General features: G+C 41.7%; 1 protein-coding gene across 1 annotated transcript; it reads left to right on the forward strand.

Moving 5' to 3' along the window:
• The first annotated feature begins 1,460 nt into the window (after positions 1-1,460).
• mogat2 (monoacylglycerol O-acyltransferase 2) lies at positions 1,461-17,628 on the forward strand. The gene is made up of 6 exons (XM_017682518.2): positions 1,461-1,611; positions 3,994-4,172; positions 10,052-10,256; positions 10,668-10,842; positions 11,702-11,901; positions 17,171-17,628. The coding sequence occupies exons 1-6, from the start codon at positions 1,518-1,520 to the stop codon at positions 17,323-17,325; spliced, it is 1,008 nt and encodes a 335-aa protein (XP_017538007.1). The 5' UTR covers positions 1,461-1,517; the 3' UTR covers positions 17,326-17,628.
• The last annotated feature ends 4,892 nt before the right edge of the window (positions 17,629-22,520 follow it).

Here is a 22,520-nt window from a genome sequence, read left to right on the forward strand (position 1 = left end):
GCACAGCTTCACACACACACTTCAGTTCCAAACCTTCCTCCTGGGCTTTAGCTAAATCAAGCGCGAGGCACCTAGTCATACCCTCTGCTACACGTTTTAAGGGGTCTCCCTCATGGGGACCATGGTTTTTGTCCCCATAACGTTTTGCGTCCCCATTTGGTTGGTGTGTAAACAGGGTTGTGTCCCCATGAAAATAGGAAAACAAGTCCACACACCACACACACACACACACACACACACACACACACAAACACACACACACACACACACACACACACACACACACACACACACACACACACACACACACACACACACACACACACTTTCTAAGCCACTTCTCCCTCAGGGTCGTGGGAGTGCTGGAGCCTATTCCAGCGGACATCGGGCAGAAGGCAGGATACACCCTGGACAGGTCGCCAGTCCATTGCAGGGCATGTACATATACATATATATACACTATACACACATATATATTTTACTAAAGATAAACAATAACTTTATAAACTACAAACTTTACCCTTCAAAAAATGAATAATTTAAACATTATAAATAATAATAAAACCACTATGAGGATATTTTAAACATATTGCACATGACGTATTGCTCTGATACAGAATATGTGGTATATGGCTCTATATAGCACCAAAAGGGCGTTTGCTATTGTTATGATGACCTTTTTGGTGCTATATAGAACCATTTTTAAACGGTTCTGCTTTCCAAGCGGGTAGTAGAACCTAAAGCGGCCGTCAGGTTTTCTGCCGCCATCTGTCCCGATTTAATTTCACTTCTTCACGTTTTCTCTTCTTTGACTCTCTTTCTTTCTCTCGTGCTAAATAAAAAGTCTGATCCTCCGTTTTGTCAAAGTCTGGGTTCTCAAACTTCTCCAAATAAAACGGTCAGCAGGCACCGGGAGTGACTGGAACACCTGAATTCGGTGATTTGGATGGGTGAGTGAGATGGAATGGAAAGGGCGACTCTACAGATTCAGGAAATGTTTGAACTGGATTTCTGAGCTGGATTATCACAAAGATACAAACACACATATATGAAAACACTGAATCTGACACGAGGGCATTGTTCCAGATTTTCCACTGTTTTCCATCATCAGCATTCCATATAAGCTCAGAAGACTCGTGTAGGTTCTCTGGTGGTTCTGGATGGTAAATAAAGTGTCTATATCTGTGTTGTAGTCATGGCGACGCCTGGTTCCCATCACCCCCACTGTAAAGACGTGAGTGGTATTCACACAACTTTGCAGTTCGTCCTGCTGTATTGTGGACTGTGTGCTTCAGTTTACTATAAGTATCTGTGCTCCACTGATCATCTGGTTGGATCTGGGTCAAAAGTCTGAATGGCTTGATAGAGAGAGTGAGTGTTGGGTAATTAACCCTTACACTGAGGTGAGAGTGCAGATAAAGTGTGAGAGGAAGGTAGACTTTGTCCTCTTTGCTGGATTCTGCTCGGGTCTCGAACTCTTCTGCTTCTCTTCTGCTGAGGCTCATTGCTTTTCTGCCATGAAGATCGACTTCGCTCCAGTTGATATTCCTCTGAATAGGAGGCTGCAGACAGCCGCCGTGCTGAAGTGGGTCTTCTGCTTCCTCGCTCTGGGTGAGTGTGTGTGTCTGTGTGTGTGTGTGTGTGTGTGTGTGTGTGTGGGGGGGGGTTATAGGGTTTGACGTGCTTCCTGCAGGAACATGCTGAGAGCGTTCCACCAACATTTTGGTCCAATGCTCTAACAGCTGCTCTAAACAGCACTGGAAAGACTCTGTGTGTCTGTAATGAAATAATTTGTGGGGAAATATATTTTTAACTTTGTGAAAAAGTTTGAGAGGTTTTGGGTGGACTCCTCCTGAGCGCTGTGCTCAGTAAAGTACAGTCTGATAAGGCGCAGTAAACGACTGCACAACAGCCCGGCAGTGAGATTATCAGACCGAACGAAGCCTCTGAGCAGCTCCTGCTGTAAATAAATAAATAAGTGACCCTTATTGATCCCACAACGGGGAAACTTCACCTCCTCATTTAACCCATCCCTGAAGTGAAACACCACATACACACTAGTGAGCACACACACACTAGGGGGCAGTGAGCACACTTGCCCGGAGCGGTGGGCAGCCCTATCCACAGCACCCGGGGAGCAGTTGGGGGTTTGGTGTCTCCCTCAAGGACACCTCAGTCATGGACTGTCGGCTCTGGGGATCAAACCAGCGACCTTCCGGTCACGAGGCTGGATCCCTGACCTCCAGCCCACGACTGCCTTTTACTGCTCCTTCTGTTTCTTCCTTCCTTCATTCTTTCATCTTTCATTCTCTCTCTTCATTTTCATTCATTCAGTTATTCAATCTTTCTTTCTTTTTTGTTTTCAGTGAAACTTTCTGGCTACCATTCATTCATTCATTCGTTCATTCATTCATTCATTCATTCATGTTCTTCTATTTTTAATAAATAGTTTCTTCAGTCTGAAATTCATTCATTCATTCTTTCACTTGTTTGTTCTTTCTTTCTTTCTATTTTCAATGTGTGTTTTCTCTTCTGGCTATCATTCATTCATTCATTCATTCAGTCATTCATTCATATATTTAGCCATTTGGTTATTCATTTGTTCTTTCTTTCTTTCATTCACATATTTTTTCTTTTTCTGTTAAAGGAAGAGTTTTGTCTGTCCGAATTAATGAATTCATTGATTCATAGATTCACTCTCTCTATATGTAGGCGTGTCCAGGCTTTAAGTGCTGCTGTATGTGTAGGTTTGGTCAGCTGGGTGTATTGATGACCGTCAGCGAGCTGCTGTGCTAAATAAGCACTTCCTCTCTGCTCATCTCATCTCCGCTGCGCTGATGTGTGAAACCTACAGACTTTAATCTGCAGCGCTCAGATCAAACACACAGCACTAAACTCAAACCTTCGTTTGAACCCTTTCAAGTCATCAACAAATAACAGAAGCATTTATATTACCTTGTTCACATAATCTATACAGTGTAGTTCAGGGTAACTCAGTGTAGCTCAACATAGACTGAATGTGACTCAGTGTAGACTGAATACTGAACTGTCAGTGTAGACTGATTGTAGTTGTGTTATTGTGTGTGTAAGTCAGTGTAGACTGGTTGTAGCTGTGTTATTGTGTGTGTAAGTCAGTGTAGACTGGTTGTAGCTGTGTTATTGTATGTGTAAGTCAGTGTAGACTGGTTGTAGCTGTGTTATTTTGTGTGTAAGTCAGTGTAGACTGGTTGTAGCTGTGTTATTGTATGTGTAAGTCAGTGTAGACTGGTTGTAGCCATGTTATTGTATGTATAAGTCAGTGTAGACTGGTTGAAGCTGTGTTATTGTATGTGTAAGTCAGTGTAGACTGGTTGTAGCTGTGTTATTGTGTGTGTAAGTCAGTGTAGACTGATTGTAGCCATGTTATTGTATGTGTAAGTCAGTGTAGACTGGTTGTAGCTGTGTTATTTTGTGTGTAAGTCAGTGTAGACTGGTTGTAGCTGTGTTATTGTATGTGTAAGTCAGTGTAGACTGGTTGTAGCTGTGTTATTTTGTGTGTAAGTCAGTGTAGACTGATTGTAGCCATGTTATTGTATGTATAAGTCAGTGTAGACTGGTTGAAGCTGTGTTATTGTATGTGTAAGTCAGTGTAGACTGGTTGTAGCTGTGTTATTGTGTGTGTAAGTCAGTGTAGACTGATTGTAGCCATGTTATTGTATGTGTAAGTCAGTGTAGACTGGTTGTAGCTGTGTTATTGTGTGTGTAAGTCAGTGTAGACTGGTTGTAGCTGTGTTATTGTGTGTGTAAGTCAGTGTAGACTGATTGCAGCCATGTTATTGTATGTGTAAGTCAGTGTAGACTGGTTGTAGCTGTGTTATTGTGTGTGTAAGTCAGTGTAGACTGGTTGTAGCTGTGTTATTGTATGTGTATTGTATGCACTGTGAGTGTGACTGTGTGCTCTGAACAGTCTTGTTTCTGACAACGTGTCTGTAACTCTGTGTGGTCTCTCCTCAGCTCCCTGCTGCATCCTGCTGTTTATTTACCTCCTCTTCACTCGTTTCTGGTTGGTCAGCGTACTGTACGCCACCTGGTGGTTCATCGACAGGGACACGCCGTCTCATGGGGGGAGGAAAGTCCCCTGGCTCTGCTGCATGCCCCTCTGGACCTACATGAGGGACTACTTCCCCATTCAGGTAAAAAATAAACAAGACACCTGCACGGGTAACATCTAACTACACTCCACTGACGGAGCTGCTCTTCTGCAGCAGGCTGGAATAAATCTGTTCTAAAAGCATTTCACCAACCCTACACTGCCATCTAGTGTCCAACAGACAGATGTACAGCTAACCCAGTTTAACCAGAGAGCTCAGAGGAGCCCATCACTGCCAGCTTTCCCAAAACACAGACAGACTCAGTAAAAAGCTTAGAATTGAACTCATTTTAATGAGAACATTGTCACTGTGTTTCAGTTTCAGGGAAACAACAGTTACAGTGGGTTCAGCTGTGAAGCTTTGAGCTTTAAAAGTTCCTCATAAAGCATTTATTCAGCGCTTTACATAGCTCTCTGGTGTCTAGATAGAAAGCTGGGGTGGAAAATGTCCAGTTGAAGTTTTACACCCTCATTTACAGCCCTGTGATTTGGCTGAATATGAATAATGTAATGAGCCATGCTATGATTGGCTGGTGAAGAGAAGTGGAAATAGGCACAATAGTAAATCACAGAGCCGCATGTCATAGAATAAACAACAACCCACCCAATATTTAAAATTTATGCATACTTCAAACGTCTTTACAGTGGTGGTGATGGGAACCAGACGTCACCATGACTACAACACAGATATAGACACTTTATTTACCATCCAGAACCACCAGAGAACCTACACGAGTCTTCTGAGCTTATATGGAATGTTGATGATGGAAAATAGTGGAAAATCTGGAATAATGAGTTTTCTTTGGGGACACAGTATTTGCTCCAAATAATGTCACAACTCAACAAATATAAAAATTTAAAAGATGCTGCTTAGAACTGAAGGTTCTGTTCAGGAACATTTTCCCTTCATCAGGGTACAAACAGTGTAAATGTTCCCTCAAAGGTTCTCCAATGGTTCTAAGGTCTGATTGTGGAGCTTAAATAAGGTCCTCCAGGTGAAAAGTTGGTATTTGTTCCTTTTCATAACCGAATGTTTTAAAACAGAGCAGTAGAGTAAAAGCCTGGAGGCGAGGCGAGGCGGGGTGTGTGGAGTCAGTCCAGCTTAGAACAGATCATTTCAGTGGATTATGGTTCAGTTATGCTCCCTGACTAAAGGCGCTGAGATGGAGCCTTGAGGGTCCCACCCCAGTGATGAGAGGGGGACTGCCCCAGAGACAGTCTAGTACCTTCATCTCTGAGACCATAGTGTGTGATGATTTAGACATGCAGGAGATTAGCGTCATGCTGATTGGAGGGCATCGGCTTCCGTTGCGTGTCGGCTGAGATTAGAGAGGCGATGTTATGGAAACTTTCACGGCTCAGAAATCAGCATGAAGTGAATCAGATGAGACAGTGAGATCAGTGGGTCTTCTGTCATCTGATGGTGGACTTTCCCTCAGAAAGTCCCTCAGCAGACAGTAACCGTTCATGTGTGGACACTTTAGACTGAAAATCACAAACGCAGTGAGTAAAAAAGGCACATTAATGTACAAATATAAACACTTCACATTCCAGCTATTCATTTTTTGTATTTTTTGGCCACAGGACGCTTTTGGTTGGTGGACCATTCTCAGTCCAGCAGCGACACTGAGGTGTTTAAAAACTCCAGCAGCACTGCTGTGTCTGATCCACTCAGACCAGCACAACACACACTAACACACCACCACCACCACGTCAGTGTTACTGCAGTGCTGAGAATGACCCACCAAACAGTACCTACTCTGTGAGGGTCCATGGGGGTCCTGACCACTGACGAACAGGTTAGCAGGAAAAACTTCTACCTGCTGTTTTGACTGGATTTGTAGCACAACCCCATTTCTAAAAAAGTTGGGATGCTGTGCAAAATGTAGATAAAAGCAAAATTCAATGATATGCAAATCATTTAAAGCCTATATTTAATTGAAAATAGAACAAAGACAACAAATCAAATGATGAAACAGAGAAATTTGATTGTTTTTTTTTTTTTAATATTTGCGCATTTTGAATTTGATGCCAACAGCACTTTCCCAAAAAGTTGGGACGGGGCAAGAAAAGGCTGGTAAAGTCGTGCCATGCTAAAAAAACAGCTGGTGGTTGATTGGCAGCAGGTCAGTAACATGACTGGGTATAAAGAGCATCTCAGAGAGGCGGAGTCTTTCAGAAGTAAAGAGGAGGAGGGGTCACCACTCTGTGAAAGACGGCACCATCAAATAGAGCAACAACTCAAGAAGAACGTTCCTCAACATAAAACAGCAAAGAGCTTCTGCTTTCCATCGTCTACGGTGCAGAACATCATTAAAGACTCAGAGAGTCTGGAGAAATCTCTGTCTGTGAGGGACGAGGCTGAACACCAGAACTACAGCAGCGTCTCCTCAGTTCCCAAACGCTTACAGAGCGCTGTTAAAGGAAGAGGTGATGGACAGAGGGGTAAACAGGCCCCCGTCCCAACATTTTTGGAACGTGTTCTTGGCATCAAATTCAAAACGGGCAAATATTTAAAAAAAAAACAATCAAATTTCTCAGGTTCAACATGTGATTGGTTGGCTTTGGAGTGTTTCCCTTTAAAAATGTGTTTGCACATCATTGCATCCTGTTTTTATTTACGTTCTGCACAGCGTCCCGACTTTTTTGGAATCAGGGCTGTAAGAGAAGGGTAAAAAAGTAGCACCATCCTGGCTGGATGTAAGGTTTAGGACAGCGTTTGTTTGGTTTGGTCTGTCCGGATGTTTTTCTGTAGCTCCTGTTCGGTTCCAGTGCAGAGCTGTTATCAGAGATAAGACCGGCCGGTGTTTGTTACTGCGTGTTATCACTCAGGGCTGGACGCTGTTGGTACGGATCTGTTCTTATCTGATCTGATCTGTCTGTATCTCTGAGCGGGACGGAACCTTCTATATACCCTTTCACACCTCCAGTGTTTCTGACTGTGGTCGTAAACACCAGCCCTGACGCACTGACCATGAGCTTCAGGCTGCTGAGGGCAAAGGTGAAGGCCGAAACACTCAAACAACCAGAGCCAGTGAGTCATTGCTGCACATCACACTAATGATGGACAGTTCATTCTTCTGAGTGATGAGGATCACATTTAACAGAAAAAAGTGTTAATATATAAACATATATAACCTGCTTTGAGTCAAAAGATCAACTCTATTTATATTAGTTCATAAAGTTTTAACATTTTTAAATAAAATATATAATTATTTATGATCTAATGTGCTTACCTTTTAATGCTAGGCTGCTATTTATATTTTGTATCTACTATTAATTATTCAGTATCTACTATTAATTATTCAGTATGTACTTTTAATTATTCAGTATCTACTATTAATTATTCAGTATGTACTTTTAATTATTCAGTATCTATTATGAATTATTCGGTATCTACTATGAATGATTAAGTAATGACTGTGAATTATTCAGTATGTTGTATGAATTATTCAGTATCTGTTATGATTTATTCAGTATCTACTATGAATTATTCAGTATCTGTTATAATTTATTCAGTATCTACTATGAATTATTCAGTATCTATCATGAATTATTCGGTATCTACTATGAATTATTCAGTATCTATTATGAATTATTCAGTATCTACTATGAATGATTAAGTAATGACTATGAATTATTCAGCATCTGCTTTGAAACTGAGCGCGATATCAGCTGCTGTATAATTTATCGAAGTCATTGAATAATTCATTAGCAGTAACTGACCTACAGACCCTCAGAGTTTAAGAAGGTGAATAAAATGACTTTTGAAGCTCTAAGAGAATCAGACGGTTAGTGTCAGTGCAGGGAACTGATCTGCTGCTTGTCGTCTTCCTCCTGACGTTCCGAGAGAGCCCTGAGGCGAAAAACATGACTGACTGAATCACGAGTGTTCCGCGGGATAAACACAGTGACCGACTATATCAGGGGGAAATTGGTTAAACCGTAACTCTGAGCTGCACCACCATCTCTAATCCGGCAGCTCCTCTGCAGATCAGCTGCTCTCAGTGATGTGAGCATGTCCGAGGCAGTGCTGGGCATCAGAGTCAGAAACGAGTCAGTGCTGGTCTGAGCAGCTCACACGTAACATTTCTAACCGCATCTTCCCGTCTGTGTGGAGGCCAGTCCATCCGTGGCGTTTGGGTGTGTCTCCAGAGCAGCTGTTGAGCGTTCATGTCCACGTTGGTCAGTGAAATGGACCAGTGTGTTGAGTTGGAGCTCCTGTTTCCTATCACTGTATTAAAGAAGCTCCACACTGCCTTTATTCTTGGATTCGGTTTCCGACCCACATTCAAAACCCAGTTCACGTCACTATGGAAACACTTATTAAGTACAGACATATTCATGTACTGGCTGGATCAGAATTGCAGGAGATAACACAAAACAAATATCTACAAATTATTAACTTTGCTAGATCATCTAGATCATCTCATAACTGCAATGACACCACTGAGAAGAAGAGCAGAGTAAAGGACTGACAGACCTGCATTAATTACAGCTGTTCAGTAACAGTAGTTACCAAATAACTCATAGTAGATAACGAGTAATTCATAGAGAATGCTGAATAATTTATAGTAGATACTGAATAATTCGTAGCAGATCATATCATATCATAGAATTTGACTGGGTTCCATTCCACCTTAAATAGTCCAGGAGTTACATTCTGCCCCTTTAGAGAAGCTGCCTCATTATTCACCTGCCTCGATGTCGATCTAAGGCCTCAGAATGTAAATGCTGCACCATGTAAGGTAGAAGAGACGATTCGATTAAGGAGCTGGCGAATAAGCCAGAGCATCTGAGAAGAGATGTGGGCAAATGTTATACAGTGCTTGTGGACACTTGTGGGTACTTGCTCGTGGCTGGGAACATCGTCATTTGCGCTGTAAACATTCTCAAAAAGGCTACGCGTACCCAAACTTTTGAAGGCCGGCGCGCATAGCCAGCTGTAAGTCTTTGACGCTTGACGCTCGAGCCTGAAATCCTCAGTCTAATCCTTAAGCTTTTATCCTCCCTGCGAGTTCACACTTGTTTTTCTAGGAAAAGGTGGGCCTCGTTTATTTCTCGGAGGCCACTGGCCTTGAGCCACTAATGCCCCTCCTGCATGGTGGGAGACATGTAGTGGCACAGCGAGGGGGTTTTGTTTTGATTCTGCTTTTATAGGCCAGTTTTCGCGCTCGCCCTTGAACGATGATCTGAGTCGTGTGATCTTCTTTTCAGTTGCTTCTATAACGGTTAAACTGACCGCAGGACAGCTCACAGGAGCAAGCGGCCGGCGCGTGGCTGGCAGAGATCCAGAGCACATGTACCACTGACCCTCAGACCACCCTGTGTTTACCTGAATGCACATGCACTGATTAGAGAGAGAGAGAGAGAGAGAGAGTGTGAGAGAGAAAAAGGTAGAGCGACGGAGAGATGCCTGGCCACTTTATCAGAAACACCTACTTTGTGCTTCAAGTAACTGGCCACTTTATTAGAAACACCCACCTTGTCATTCCACTTAGTGGCCACATTATTAGGAACACCTACCTTGTGTTTCCACTAACTTGCCACTTTATTAGGAACACCTACCTTGTGCTTCCACTAACTTGCCACTTTATTAGGAACACCCTCTGTGTGCTTCTACTCACCGGCCACTTACAGGCCATTTTGATGTCACCAGTGAAGACTGTACCTTGTGGAACATTTTGATGTTGCGGAGCGTTGTGATGTCATTAGCGTTGCCTGTAATTTATGGACCACAGTGATGTCATCAATGCAACCTGTCACTCATGAGTCAATCTGATGTCAGCAGTTTAGTGTGTTAGTTATAGAGCACTGTGACGTCATCAGCGCTACATTTAGACAAACCCCCTAATCCACATTCCTCTGCAATTATGTTAGTTGCTCAGTTTATTCACTGGACGATGTCTTCTGTGTTTATAGCTGGTGAAGACCGCGGATTTAGACCCCAGGCAGAATTATGTGTTTGGTTTCCATCCTCACGGCATCCTGGTAGCTGGAGCATTCACGAATTTCTGCACGCAGGCCACGGGCTTCAGCAAGCTGTTCCCGGGGCTGGAGAGTCACCTGCTGATGCTGCCTCTGTGGTTCAGAGCCCCGTTCTTCAGAGACTACATCATGTGTGCAGGTCAGACCACCCGCCTCTCAGGGCTGAAGTTTATACTGAAAACGACAGACCAGTCTCAGTCTAAGAACATTGCATCAAACAGAAGTTGCACAGAGCAGCCTAGAGCTGAGAGAGATACAGGTAAATACACTGCCTGTCTGCTTTATTAGAAAGACCTACAGGATACACCAATCAGGTGTGACATTCTGACCACCTCCCTGTTTCTCCACTCACTGTCCACTCTATCAGCTCCACTGACCGTTCAGTTCCACTCTGTAGTTCTACAGTTACAGACTGTAGTCCATCTGTTTCTCTGATACTCTGTTACCCTGTTCTTCAGTGGTCAGGACCCCCATGGACCCTCACAAGAGGGATCCAAGAAAAATGGAGATACAAGTTTTTGTAGCAGTGATATGATTGTTTGTGTTCCAGGTTTGATTCCCTCAGATAAGGACAGTGCCAGTTACCTGCTGCGCAAGGAAGGCGGTGGTAATGCTGTGGTCATTGCAGTGGGTGGAGCTTTGGAAGCACTGGATTCCCATCCAGGAACCCACTCAGTGCTTCTGGCCAGTAAGAAAGGCTTCATTAAACTGGCGATTGAACACGGGTACGGAGAGAATTCCAGCTTTCACTTACTGCCTTTAAAAATTCCTTAAACCCTTTAGCCCCAAATGTATCTGATCAGCAGGGGCTTCTTTAATGTAGCTAACAAGCAGGGCTGCCACCTGTGCAGGACTTTCCTGGATTGTCCAGGTATTTACATTATAGCTGGATAGGTGGTTGTCTGTCCAGCTATAATGTAATTCCACATAATGTCCAGGAATCCCATCATTTTTATATTGTTGCTGTCCAAAGCAAAATAAATCCATCTGTCCAAAATTGCATTTTTACAGAAAAAAAACTAAAACTGTTCTTTCATTTAATGTAAATGAATGAAAAGCGGTTTTATTGAAGGGGATTTTGGAGCATTTCCATTGGTCTATTCATCATAAATGATCACATACGCAAAGGGCAGCTGTTCAAATGAGGTACCAAAGTAAAAAGGGACAAAAATGGACATGCATGTCTTTCTTCAGCCTGCGGAAGTCCAGAGGGGCCATGAGCTGTTGCTATAATTTTCTAAGTTGTTATCTTGATATAACAAGTTAATTATCTTGTGATCTCAAGATAACAACTTTGTTACCTTGAGATCACAAGATAATGAACTCATTATCTCAAGGAAACTTTTGTTGTCTCGCAATAAGAAGATAATTAACTTTTTATTAAAAGATAACAACAGCATTGAGATAAGAAGATAATTAAAGCATGTGGAGGTGTTCGTTATCTCTAATAGTCCTGATTATGAGGTTTCTGACACTGTATGACGCGCCGTTACCTGTAAACATGGACTAAAGTACGGACCTTCAGGCTGCTGCTATTGTTTTTAGCTATAACTGCATGTAAGGACATGTATGTATGTCCTGCAGTGCCCACCTGGTCCCGGTTTACTCTTTCGGAGAGAACGAGGTGTTCGATCAAGTCGCCAACCCGCGCGGCACCTGGCTGAGGTGGATACAGGACCGCCTGCAGAGCATTATGGGTGTATCTCTGCCGCTCTTCCACGCTCGAGGGATCTTCCAGTACAGCTTCGGCCTCATGCCCTACAGGAAGCCCATCACCACTGTTGGTACGTCTGTTTATGAGTGTGGAATGTTGTTCTTCCAGCCTATTAACTACACCTATAAAAACAGGGTTCTTCACGGGCTCTTGAGTAAAGAAAATGGTTCTATACATTTACATTTACAGCATTTAGCAGCATCTTATCCAGAGCGACTTACAAGAGGAGCTGTGTCTGTCTAGAGAAAGTGTCTTTGCTGGTTACCAGTAGGTTAGAGAGAAAGACGGTCCTGAGCTCAGATATGGCTAGAAACACAGTCACTGTTCATAGCCAGAGAAAAGGAACAGAGCTGAACACAAAACAGTGAAATACACTACAACACACTACACTACACTACACTACACTACACTACACTACACCACACTACACCACACTACACTACACTACACTACACTACAACACACCACACTACACTACACTACACCACACTACACTACACTACACTACACTACACTACACTACACTACAACACACCACACTACACTACACTACACTACACTACACTACACTACACTACACTACACTACACTACACTACACCACACTACACTACACCACACTACACCACACTATACCACACTAAACTACACTACACTACACTACACTACACTACAACACACCACACTACACTACACTACACTACACTACACCACACTACACTACACTACACTACACTACACTACACTACAACACACCACACTACACTACACTACACTACACTACACCACACTACACTACACTACAGTACACTACACTACACTACACTACACCACACTACACTACACTACACCACACTACACTACACTACACTACACTACACTACAATACACTACACTACAACACACCACACTACACTACACCACACTACTCTACAATACACTACACTACAACACACCGCACTACACTACACCACACTACAATACACTACACTACACTACAACACACCACACTACACTACACTACACCACACTACACCACACTACACTACACTACACTACACTACACTACACTACAACACACCACACTACACTACACTACACTACACTACACTACACTACACTAAACTACACTACACTACACTACACCACACTACACTACACTACACCACACTACACTACACTACACTACACTACACTACAATACACTACACTACAACACACCACACTACACTACACCACACTACACTACAATACACTACACTACAACACACCGCACTACACTACACCACACTACAATACACTACACTACACTACAACACACCACACTACACTACACTACACTACACTACACCACACTACACCACACTACACTACACTACACTACAACACACCACACTACACTACACTACACTACACTACACTACACCACACTACACTACACTACACCACACTACAATACACTACACTACACTACACTACACTACACTACAACACACCACACTACACTACACTACACTACACTACACTACACTACAACACACCACACTACACTACACCACACTACACTACACTACACCACACTACAATACACTACACCACACTACACTACACTACACCACACTACAATACACTACACTACACTACAATACACTACACTACACTACACTACAATACAATACAGTGCAATACACCACACTACACTACAATATACTACACCACACTACAATATACTACACTACACTACAATACACTACACTACACTACACTACACTACACTACACTACAATACAATACAGTGCAATACACCACACTACACTACAATATACTACACTACACTACACTACACTGTGCAGTACAATACTTTACAATCAATACGTAACTCAGTGCTGATTTAAGTGCTGTGTAAAGAGACGGTCTTCAGTCTGCGTTTGAAGACAGTGAGAGACTCTGCTGTTCAGACGGCCAGTGGGAGTTCATTCCACCATCTGGGCTCCAGTACAGAGAACATTCCCGACGGTTGTCTTCCGTGCGCCTTGAAGGATGGCGGGTCAAGCCGAGCTGCACTCGAAGCTCGAAGGCACGTGGTCCAGTTCGAGATTTCACCACTGCCATCAAGTCGGTAGGGGCTGGTCCATTTCTGGCTTTGTAGGCCAGCATTAGGGTTTAAATCTGATGCAGCTACAGGAAGCCAGTGAAGGGAGCGCAGCAGTGGGGTGACGTGGCTGAACTTGGGTAGACTGAAGACGAGCCGTGCTGCCACATCCTGGATGAGCTGCAGAGGCTTGATGGCCGCATGGGAAGACCAGCCAAGAGTGAGTTGCAGTAGTCAAGCCTTGAAATGACAAGAGACTGCGCGAGCACCTGGGCGGCCTCTCGAGGGAGACAGGGTCGGATCCTCCGGATGTTGTAATCTGCATGACCGAGTCAGGTTCTGTATAACTGGCCATCCAGAATCACACCGAGACTTCTCGCCTCTACAGACGGAACAATCAGAGAGTTCTCGAATGAGATGGCAAGATCATGACGAGGATGCAGAGATGAATATCAGCTCAGTCTTGCTTCAGGTGGTGGGCTGCCATCCATGAAGAGATGTCAGACAGACATGCCGAGATGCGACTGGAAACCTGGGTGTCAGAGGGAGAGAAAGAAAACATTAGCTGAGTGTCATCAGCATAACAGTGATAAGGGAAGCCATGAGATGATATTACATCACCAAGAGAGCTGGTGTAAAGAGAAAAGAGAAGAGGCCCCAGGACCGAGCCTTGTGGGACACCAGTGGAGAGCCTGCATGGAGAAGATGCAAACCCTCTCCATGTTACCTGATAAGAGCGATCCTCCAGATAGGACTTGAACCACTTCCACGCAGAGCCAGTGATTCCGAGGTTCTATATAGAACTGTTAACACTCAAAGAACCCTTTGGACAATAAAATGGTTCTTTACATCATGAAATGGTTCTTCGGTTTGATGGAGAATGTGCTGTAGGTGGAACCTACTGTATAGTTATGATTCTACATAGTACGCAACAGGGTTCTTCTACTGTCACAAACTTGGCACTGTAACAACAGGAGAGTCCTTTTTGGCGCAATCATAAGCACATAACATCAGTTCTTTTACTGTATTAGTGGTAATGGACTCTTTTCTGCTTTCCCTTTCAGCTTTAAATGTTGGCAGGGTAAAGTTCACGTCCACTCTGTGTAATTACTGTATAAATGATATCAGAACGTTACGGTAAAGCACCATATCGCCCACACACTGAGCTCCAACGGCCATAGTTTCGTTTTTGTGCTTTATCACAACAAATATTCAACAAACAGGGGGCAGTCGTGGGCTGGAGGTTAGGGAAACGGCCCTGAGACCGGAAGGTTCTTGCCTTGGTCCCCAGCGTCAACAGTCCATGACTGAGGTGTCCTTGAGCAAGACACCTAACCCCCAACTGCTCCCCGGGCGCTGTGGATAGGGCTGCCCACCACTCCGGGCAAGTGTGCTCACTGCCCCCTAGTGTGTGTGTGCTCACTAGTGTGTATGTGGTGTTTCACTTCACGGTTTGTGGGATTAAAAAAGTATCACTTCACTTAATCTGGGTTTGGACATCAAATCTATGCAAACAGAGACAGACCCAAAATTGGCGGGTGGGGAAGCCCAGGGCTATGAATGTGAACGGGGTCACTTTCACTGGCAGTTCAAACGCTTTTTAGCAGGTTTACACATCACATTTAACACTAAAACGAATATTAAACAATGGATTATCACCATGAAGCACAGCTTGTTTAACACTGACTGGTTGATCTGAGTTGCACCATCAGAACAAGTTCCCTTAGCAGACTCCTTTCAGCTGGGCAGCTTCACACCACAGACTTTTTCCATGGTAGCCTCATTCACAGCACATGTTGTTTATATTAATTCACTTTTATAATCCATTGTTTTCATAACTATATCAATTTCTTCTGTGCAGATCATCTAGTACAGCCCCAGTGAACGCCTTTTCATTATTAAATCAAGCTTTTTTTCAGGTATCTGAGACATAATACAGCTCTACAGAGGCCCTGACTCAGTGGTAAATAAGTGTGTTTTAGGACGTTTTGGATAATAACTGCCTCCTTTGCCGTGCTGAGTCAGTATAAACCCTCACCGAACCTCACCGCCTCCTCGCTCCCACCGCCACCGCTGCAGCTCATCCAAAACACTGCGGAGCCTTTGCCAGTGCACTGTTTACTCAGCAGCCGTATCAGCTTCATATCAGTCAATGTGAGTTCAGTTAAAGCCGGACGCTCACGGCCTGTCCACTGCTGTCACAGATGCTCACTGATGTCATTTGCCAAAGGGGGGTTGCACCAGCGCCTCATTCCTAAAGTAGGAATTTGGAGAAAAAACTAAATTATAGATTTCCCCTTTCACCCAAAAACGTAGTCGATCAGCCAAGACAGCCGAGTTTGCTGAGCACACCGCTTTTCAGCTCAGTTTGAGGACGCCAGAGCTCAGCCAGCCCAAACTTCTTAGTCGAGTCAGGTCTGTATCTCAGTTAGATAAACAACATAGAATGCATGTTGTTTACTGTTGTTTACCTCTAGCTGGGACTCTTTCCATCACACAATCCCACCAGATTCCATATTAAACCAGAAGTTTAATATGGAATCTTACCCAGCGAAAGTTGGAGCTACAAGTGAAGACTTTCATTCATAGGAGATACTGAATAATTCATAGTATATTGTACATAGTGCATCAAAACTAAATAAATCATAAAAGATACTCAATATTTCATAGTATATCCTAAATAATTCATTGTAGTTATTGAATAACTCTTAGTAGCTACTAAATAATTAATTGTAGTTATTAATTCTTTTGTAGTTGACACTGAATAATTCATAGTAGTTGCTGAATAATTAATAGTTAATACTGACTAATTCATGGCAGATACTGAAACAATTCATAGTAGTTACTGAATAATTCGTAGTAGATAGTAAATAATTTATAGTAAGTACAGAATAATTGACAGTAAATACTGAATAATTCATAGTAATTACTGAGTAATTCATAGAAGTTACTGAATAATTTGTAGTAGATACTAAATAATTTATAGTAAGTACAGAATAATTGACAGTAAATACTGAATAATTCATAGTAATTACTGAGTAATTCATAGAAGTTACTGAATAATTTGTAGTAGATACTAAATAATTTATAGTAAGTACAGAATAATTGACAGTAAATACTGAATAATTCATAGTAGATACTGAATAATTTAAAGTAAATACTAAATAATGTATAGTAAATACTGAATAATTCATTGTAGTTACTGAATAATTCAGTGACTCGTATAGTGCTGTGTTTCTTTTCTGCAGTCGGGAAGCCAATCAAGGTGGAGAAAAAGGAGAAGCCCTCAGCTGAGGACTTGGACGCTCTGCACCAGCTCTACATGGACGAACTAACGCAGCTGTTTGAGGAACACAAAGGCAAATACGGCATACCTGAGGACGCACACCTGGACCTCCTGTGAGGCCGCAGGCACCGTGAGAGGCGGGACTGTCCAGCTGCCAGAACGAGAACTACAAACCACAGACAGTAAAAATGAAAGACGCTGCTGATGATGGAGCTGATGGAATAACTGGAATCTTTTAAATTGTATAATAACTATGAACGTGAATGTAATCTGATGAGGTTCCCAATACAAAGCAATATCACTAAGCTCAGAGAAAATAGTGTAAAATATGAATTACGACATTTATTACGTGTCATTTGTACAATATTTGCTCAGAATAAACCGTCACTTTAATTTAATTCACTTGTTCTCTCTGCATGACTGACACGGGATGTAGTAACTCGTCTCCCATGAGCCCTGAGAGACGTTATTGCGCTGGATTTCTTCACTAAATCCTGGCAGAAAGTGGCCCCTGTCAGAGGGATTTGGTACAACTCGTGTAAATGTTTCATCACACAAGCACGTCCGCGGATTGTGTTGAAAGCACTGCCTGCAGTTTCATGCAAGAAGCAAAGACAGCAGTGAGAAATAACACAGAGCTGAACTAAGTCACGTTTAGCTTCATTCATTAATGAATTAAATAAATGAAGTAAATTAAACTATTAATTTATTCAATTCATTAAATTGGCTTGACAAGCCAATCTGCTAGACTTCATTATCTTCATCATTGAATTAATTGTCTTTATTAATGGGTTGCAATTTTCAATCTGCTTTCAATCACTGACCATCATTGACAGCACATACGAACAATCATGCATACTAACACACGTTAGTAATCACCTGGGATACCATAGCAACAGCCTAGCAAAACCTTAGCAACCACCTGAGATACAGCTCAGATCTACCCTAACATTTGCAACCTTTACACACACACAAAAAAGTCTTATGAAATAGTAACTGTCTCTAAATGTAGGTATTGTGATATAAACCGAGTCCGTTCTACAGTTTCTCATTAGACTGAATGAATAACCGGCTCTAAATGTAGGTATTGTGATATAAACCGAGTCTGTTCTACAGTTTCTCATTAGACTGAATGAATAACCGACTCTAAATGTAGGTATTGTGATATAAACCGAGTCTGTTCTACAGTTTCTCATTAGACTGAATGAATAACCGACTCTAAATGTAGGTATTGTGATATAAACCCAGTCCGTTCTACAGTTTCTCATTAGACTGAATGAATAACCGACTCTAAATGTAGGTATTGTGATATAAACCGAGTCCGTTCTACAGTTTCTCATTAGACTGAATGAATAACTGACTCTAAATGTAGGTATTGTGATATAAACCGAGTCCGTTCTACAGTTTCTCATTAGACTGAATGAATAACCGACTCTAAATGTAGGTATTGTGATATAAACCGAGTCTGTTCTACAGTTTCTCATTAGACTGAATGAATAACCGGCTCTAAATGTAGGTATTGTGATATAAACCGAGTCTGTTCTACAGTTTCTCGTTAGACTGAATGAATAACTGACTCTAAATGTAGGTATTGTGATATAAACCGAGTCCGTTCTACAGTTTCTCATTAGACTGAATGAATAACCGACTCTAAATGTAGGTATTGTGATATAAACCGAGTCCGTTCTACAGTTTCTCATTAGACTGAATGAATAACCGACTCTAAATGTAGGTATTGTGATATAAACCGAGTCCGTTCTACAGTTTCTCATTAGACTGAATGAATAACCGACTCTAAATGTTGTTATTGTGATATAAACCGAGTCCGTTCTACAGTTTCTCATTAGACTGAATGAATAACCGACTCTAAATGTAGGTATTGTGATATAAACCGAGTCTGTTCTACAGTTTCTCATTAGGCTGAATGAATAACCGACTCTAAATGTAGGTATTGTGATATAAACCGAGTCCGTTCTACAGTTTCTCATTAGACTGAATGAATAACCGACTCTAAATGTAGGTATTGTGATATAAACCGAGTCCGTTCTACAGTTTCTCGTTAGACTGAATGAATAACCGACTCTAAATGTAGGTATTGTGATATAAACCGAGTCCGTTCTACAGTTTCTCATTAGACTGAATGAATAACCGGCTCTAAATGTAGGTATTGTGATATAAACCGAGTCTGTTCTACAGTTTCTCATTAGACTGAATGAATAACCGACTCTAAATGTAGGTATTGTGATATAAACCGAGTCTGTTCTACAGTTTCTCATTAGACTGAATGAATAACCGACTCTAAATGTAGGTATTGTGATATAAACCGAGTCTGTTCTATAGTTTCTCATTAGACTGAATGAATAACCGACTCTAAATGTAGGTATTGTGATATAAACCGAGTCTGTTCTACAGTTTCTCATTAGGCTGAATGAATAACCGGCTCTAAATGTAGGTATTGTGATATAAACCGAGTCTGTTCTACAGTTTCTCATTAGACTGAATGAATAACCGGCTCTAAATGTAGGTATTGTGATATAAACCGAGTCTGTTCTACAGTTTCTCATTAGACTGAATGAATAACCGGCTCTAAATGTAGGTATTGTGATATAAACCGAGTCCGTTCTACAGTTTCTCATTAGACTGAATGAATAACCGACTCTAAATGTAGGTATTGTGATATAAACCGAGTCCGTTCTACAGTTTCTCGTTAGACTGAATGAATAACCGACTCTAAATGTAGGTATTGTGATATAAACCGAGTCCGTTCTACAGTTTCTCGTTAGACTGAATGAATAACCGGCTCTAAATGTAGGTATTGTGATATAAACCGAGTCCGTTCTACAGTTTCTCGTTAGACTGAATGAATAACCGGCTCTAAATGTAGGTATTGTGATATAAACCGAGTCTGTTCTACAGTTTCTCATTAGACTGAATGAATAACCGACTCTAAATGTAGGTATTGTGATATAAACCGAGTCTGTTCTACAGTTTCTCATTAGACTGAATGAATAACCGACTCTAAATGTAGGTATTGTGATATAAACCGAGTCTGTTCTATAGTTTCTCATTAGACTGAATGAATAACCGACTCTAAATGTAGGTATTGTGATATAAACCGAGTCTGTTCTACAGTTTCTCATTAGGCTGAATGAATAACCGGCTCTAAATGTAGGTATTGTGATATAAACCGAGTCCGTTCTACAGTTTCTCATTAGGCTGAATGAAGAACCGACTCTAAATGTAGGTATTGTGATATAAACCGAGTCTGTTCTACAGTTTCTCATTAGACTGAATGAATAACCGACTCTAAATGTAGGTATTGTGATATAAACCGAGTCTGTTCTACAGTTTCTCATTAGACTGAATGAATAACCGGCTCTAAATGTAGGTATTGTGATATAAACCGAGTCTGTTCTACAGTTTCTCATTAGACTGAATGAATAACCGGCTCTAAATGTAGGTATTGTGATATAAACCGAGTCTGTTCTATAGTTTCTCATTAGACTGAATGAATAACCAGCTCTAAATGTAGGTATTGTGATATAAACCGAGTCCGTTCTACAGTTTCTCATTAGACTGAATGAATAACCGACTCTAAATGTAGGTATTGTGATATAAACCGAGTCCGTTCTACAGTTTCTCATTAGACTGAATGAATAACCGACTCTAAATGTAGGTTTTGTGATATAAACCGAGTCCGTTCTACAGTTTCTCATTAGGCTGAATGAATAACCGACTCTAAATATAGGTATTGTGATATAAACCGAGTCTGTTCTACAGTTTCTCATTAGGCTGAATGAATAACCGACTCTAAATGTAGGTATTGTGATATAAACCGAGTCCGTTCTACAGTTTCTCATTAGGCTGAATGAATAACCGACTCTAAATATAGGTATTGTGATATAAACCGAGTCTGTTCTACAGTTTCTCATTAGGCTGAATGAATAACCGACTCTAAATATAGGTATTGTGATATAAACCGAGTCCGTTCTACAGTTTCTCATTAGACTGAATGAATAACCGGCTCTAAATGTAGGTATTGTGATATAAACCGAGTCCGTTCTACAGTTTCTCATTAGACTGAATGAATAACCGACTCTAAATGTAGGTATTGTGATATAAACCGAGTCCGTTCTACAGTTTCTCATTAGACTGAATGAATAACCGACTCTAAATGTAGGTATTGTGATATAAACCGAGTCTGTTCTACAGTTTCTCATTAGGCTGAATGAATAACCGACTCTAAATGTAGGTATTGTGATATAAACCGAGTCCGTTCTACAGTTTCTCGTTAGGCTGAATGAATAACCGACTCTAAATGTAGGTATTGTGATATAAACCGAGTCCGTTCTACAGTTTCTCGTTAGGCTGAATGAATAACCGACTCTAAATGTAGGTATTGTGATATAAACCGAGTCTGTTCTACAGTTTCTCGTTAGGCTGAATGAATAACCGACTCTAAATGTAGGTATTGTGATATAAACCGAGTCTGTTCTACAGTTTCTCGTTAGGCTGAATGAATAACCGACTCTAAATGTAGGTATTGTGATATAAACCGAGTCTGTTCTACAGTTTCTCATTAGACTGAATGAATAACCGACTCTAAATGTAGGTATTGTGATATAAACCGAGTCCGTTCTACAGTTTCTCATTAGACTGAATGAATAACCGACTCTAAATGTAGGTATTGTGATATAAACCGAGTCCGTTCTACAGTTTCTCGTTAGGCTGAATGAGGTTTAATGGGAATGGGCGTTCTGTCAAGCTTGTCACAACAGTAGCAGGGAAGGAACAAATTTGTGAGCGAGGCAATCCTCATTGACCTAAAGCTCTTAGGATGGAAGGGGTCAGTTGGACCCTTGAACTCAGATTCACACACTGCCCTCATGCTTAGTTTTGCAACACACCTCTGCTATTGTCACATGGCAAAGGGATCAAGTTTCCACACAGGAGGATGGACAGGGGCCAGTGTACTGACCACGCACGCATGTAACCTGGTTATGACCTCTGGCTTCAGACACACAGAGAGAGGGAGAGAAAGAGAGACAGAGCATGAAACACATCAATACAAAGAAAGATGAATGATGTACATATATATATATATATATATGTGTGTGTGTGTGTGTGTGTGTGTGTATCTATATATATAACCATATCAGACGTAACATTCTGACCACCTCCTTGTTTCTACACTCACTGTCCACTCTATCAGCTCCACTGACCGTTCAGTTCCACTCTGTAGTTCTACAGTTACAGACTGTAGTCCATCTGTTTCTCTGATACTGTTACCCTGTTCTTCAGTGGTCAGGACC

Source organism: Pygocentrus nattereri, chromosome 18, assembly GCF_015220715.1.
Source record: "Pygocentrus nattereri isolate fPygNat1 chromosome 18, fPygNat1.pri, whole genome shotgun sequence".
Lineage (NCBI taxonomy): Eukaryota > Metazoa > Chordata > Actinopteri > Characiformes > Serrasalmidae > Pygocentrus > Pygocentrus nattereri.

Coding starts and splice junctions, on each gene's coding strand:
- mogat2 (XM_017682518.2), top strand. CDS start 1,518: ATGAAGATCGACTTCGCTCCAGTTGATATTCCTCTGAATAGGAGGCTG. Junction 4,173..10,051: donor GGGACTACTTCCCCATTCAG/GTAAAAAATAAA, acceptor CTGTGTTTATAG/CTGGTGAAGACCGCGGATTT. Junction 10,843..11,701: donor AAACTGGCGATTGAACACGG/GTACGGAGAGAA, acceptor TATGTCCTGCAG/TGCCCACCTGGTCCCGGTTT.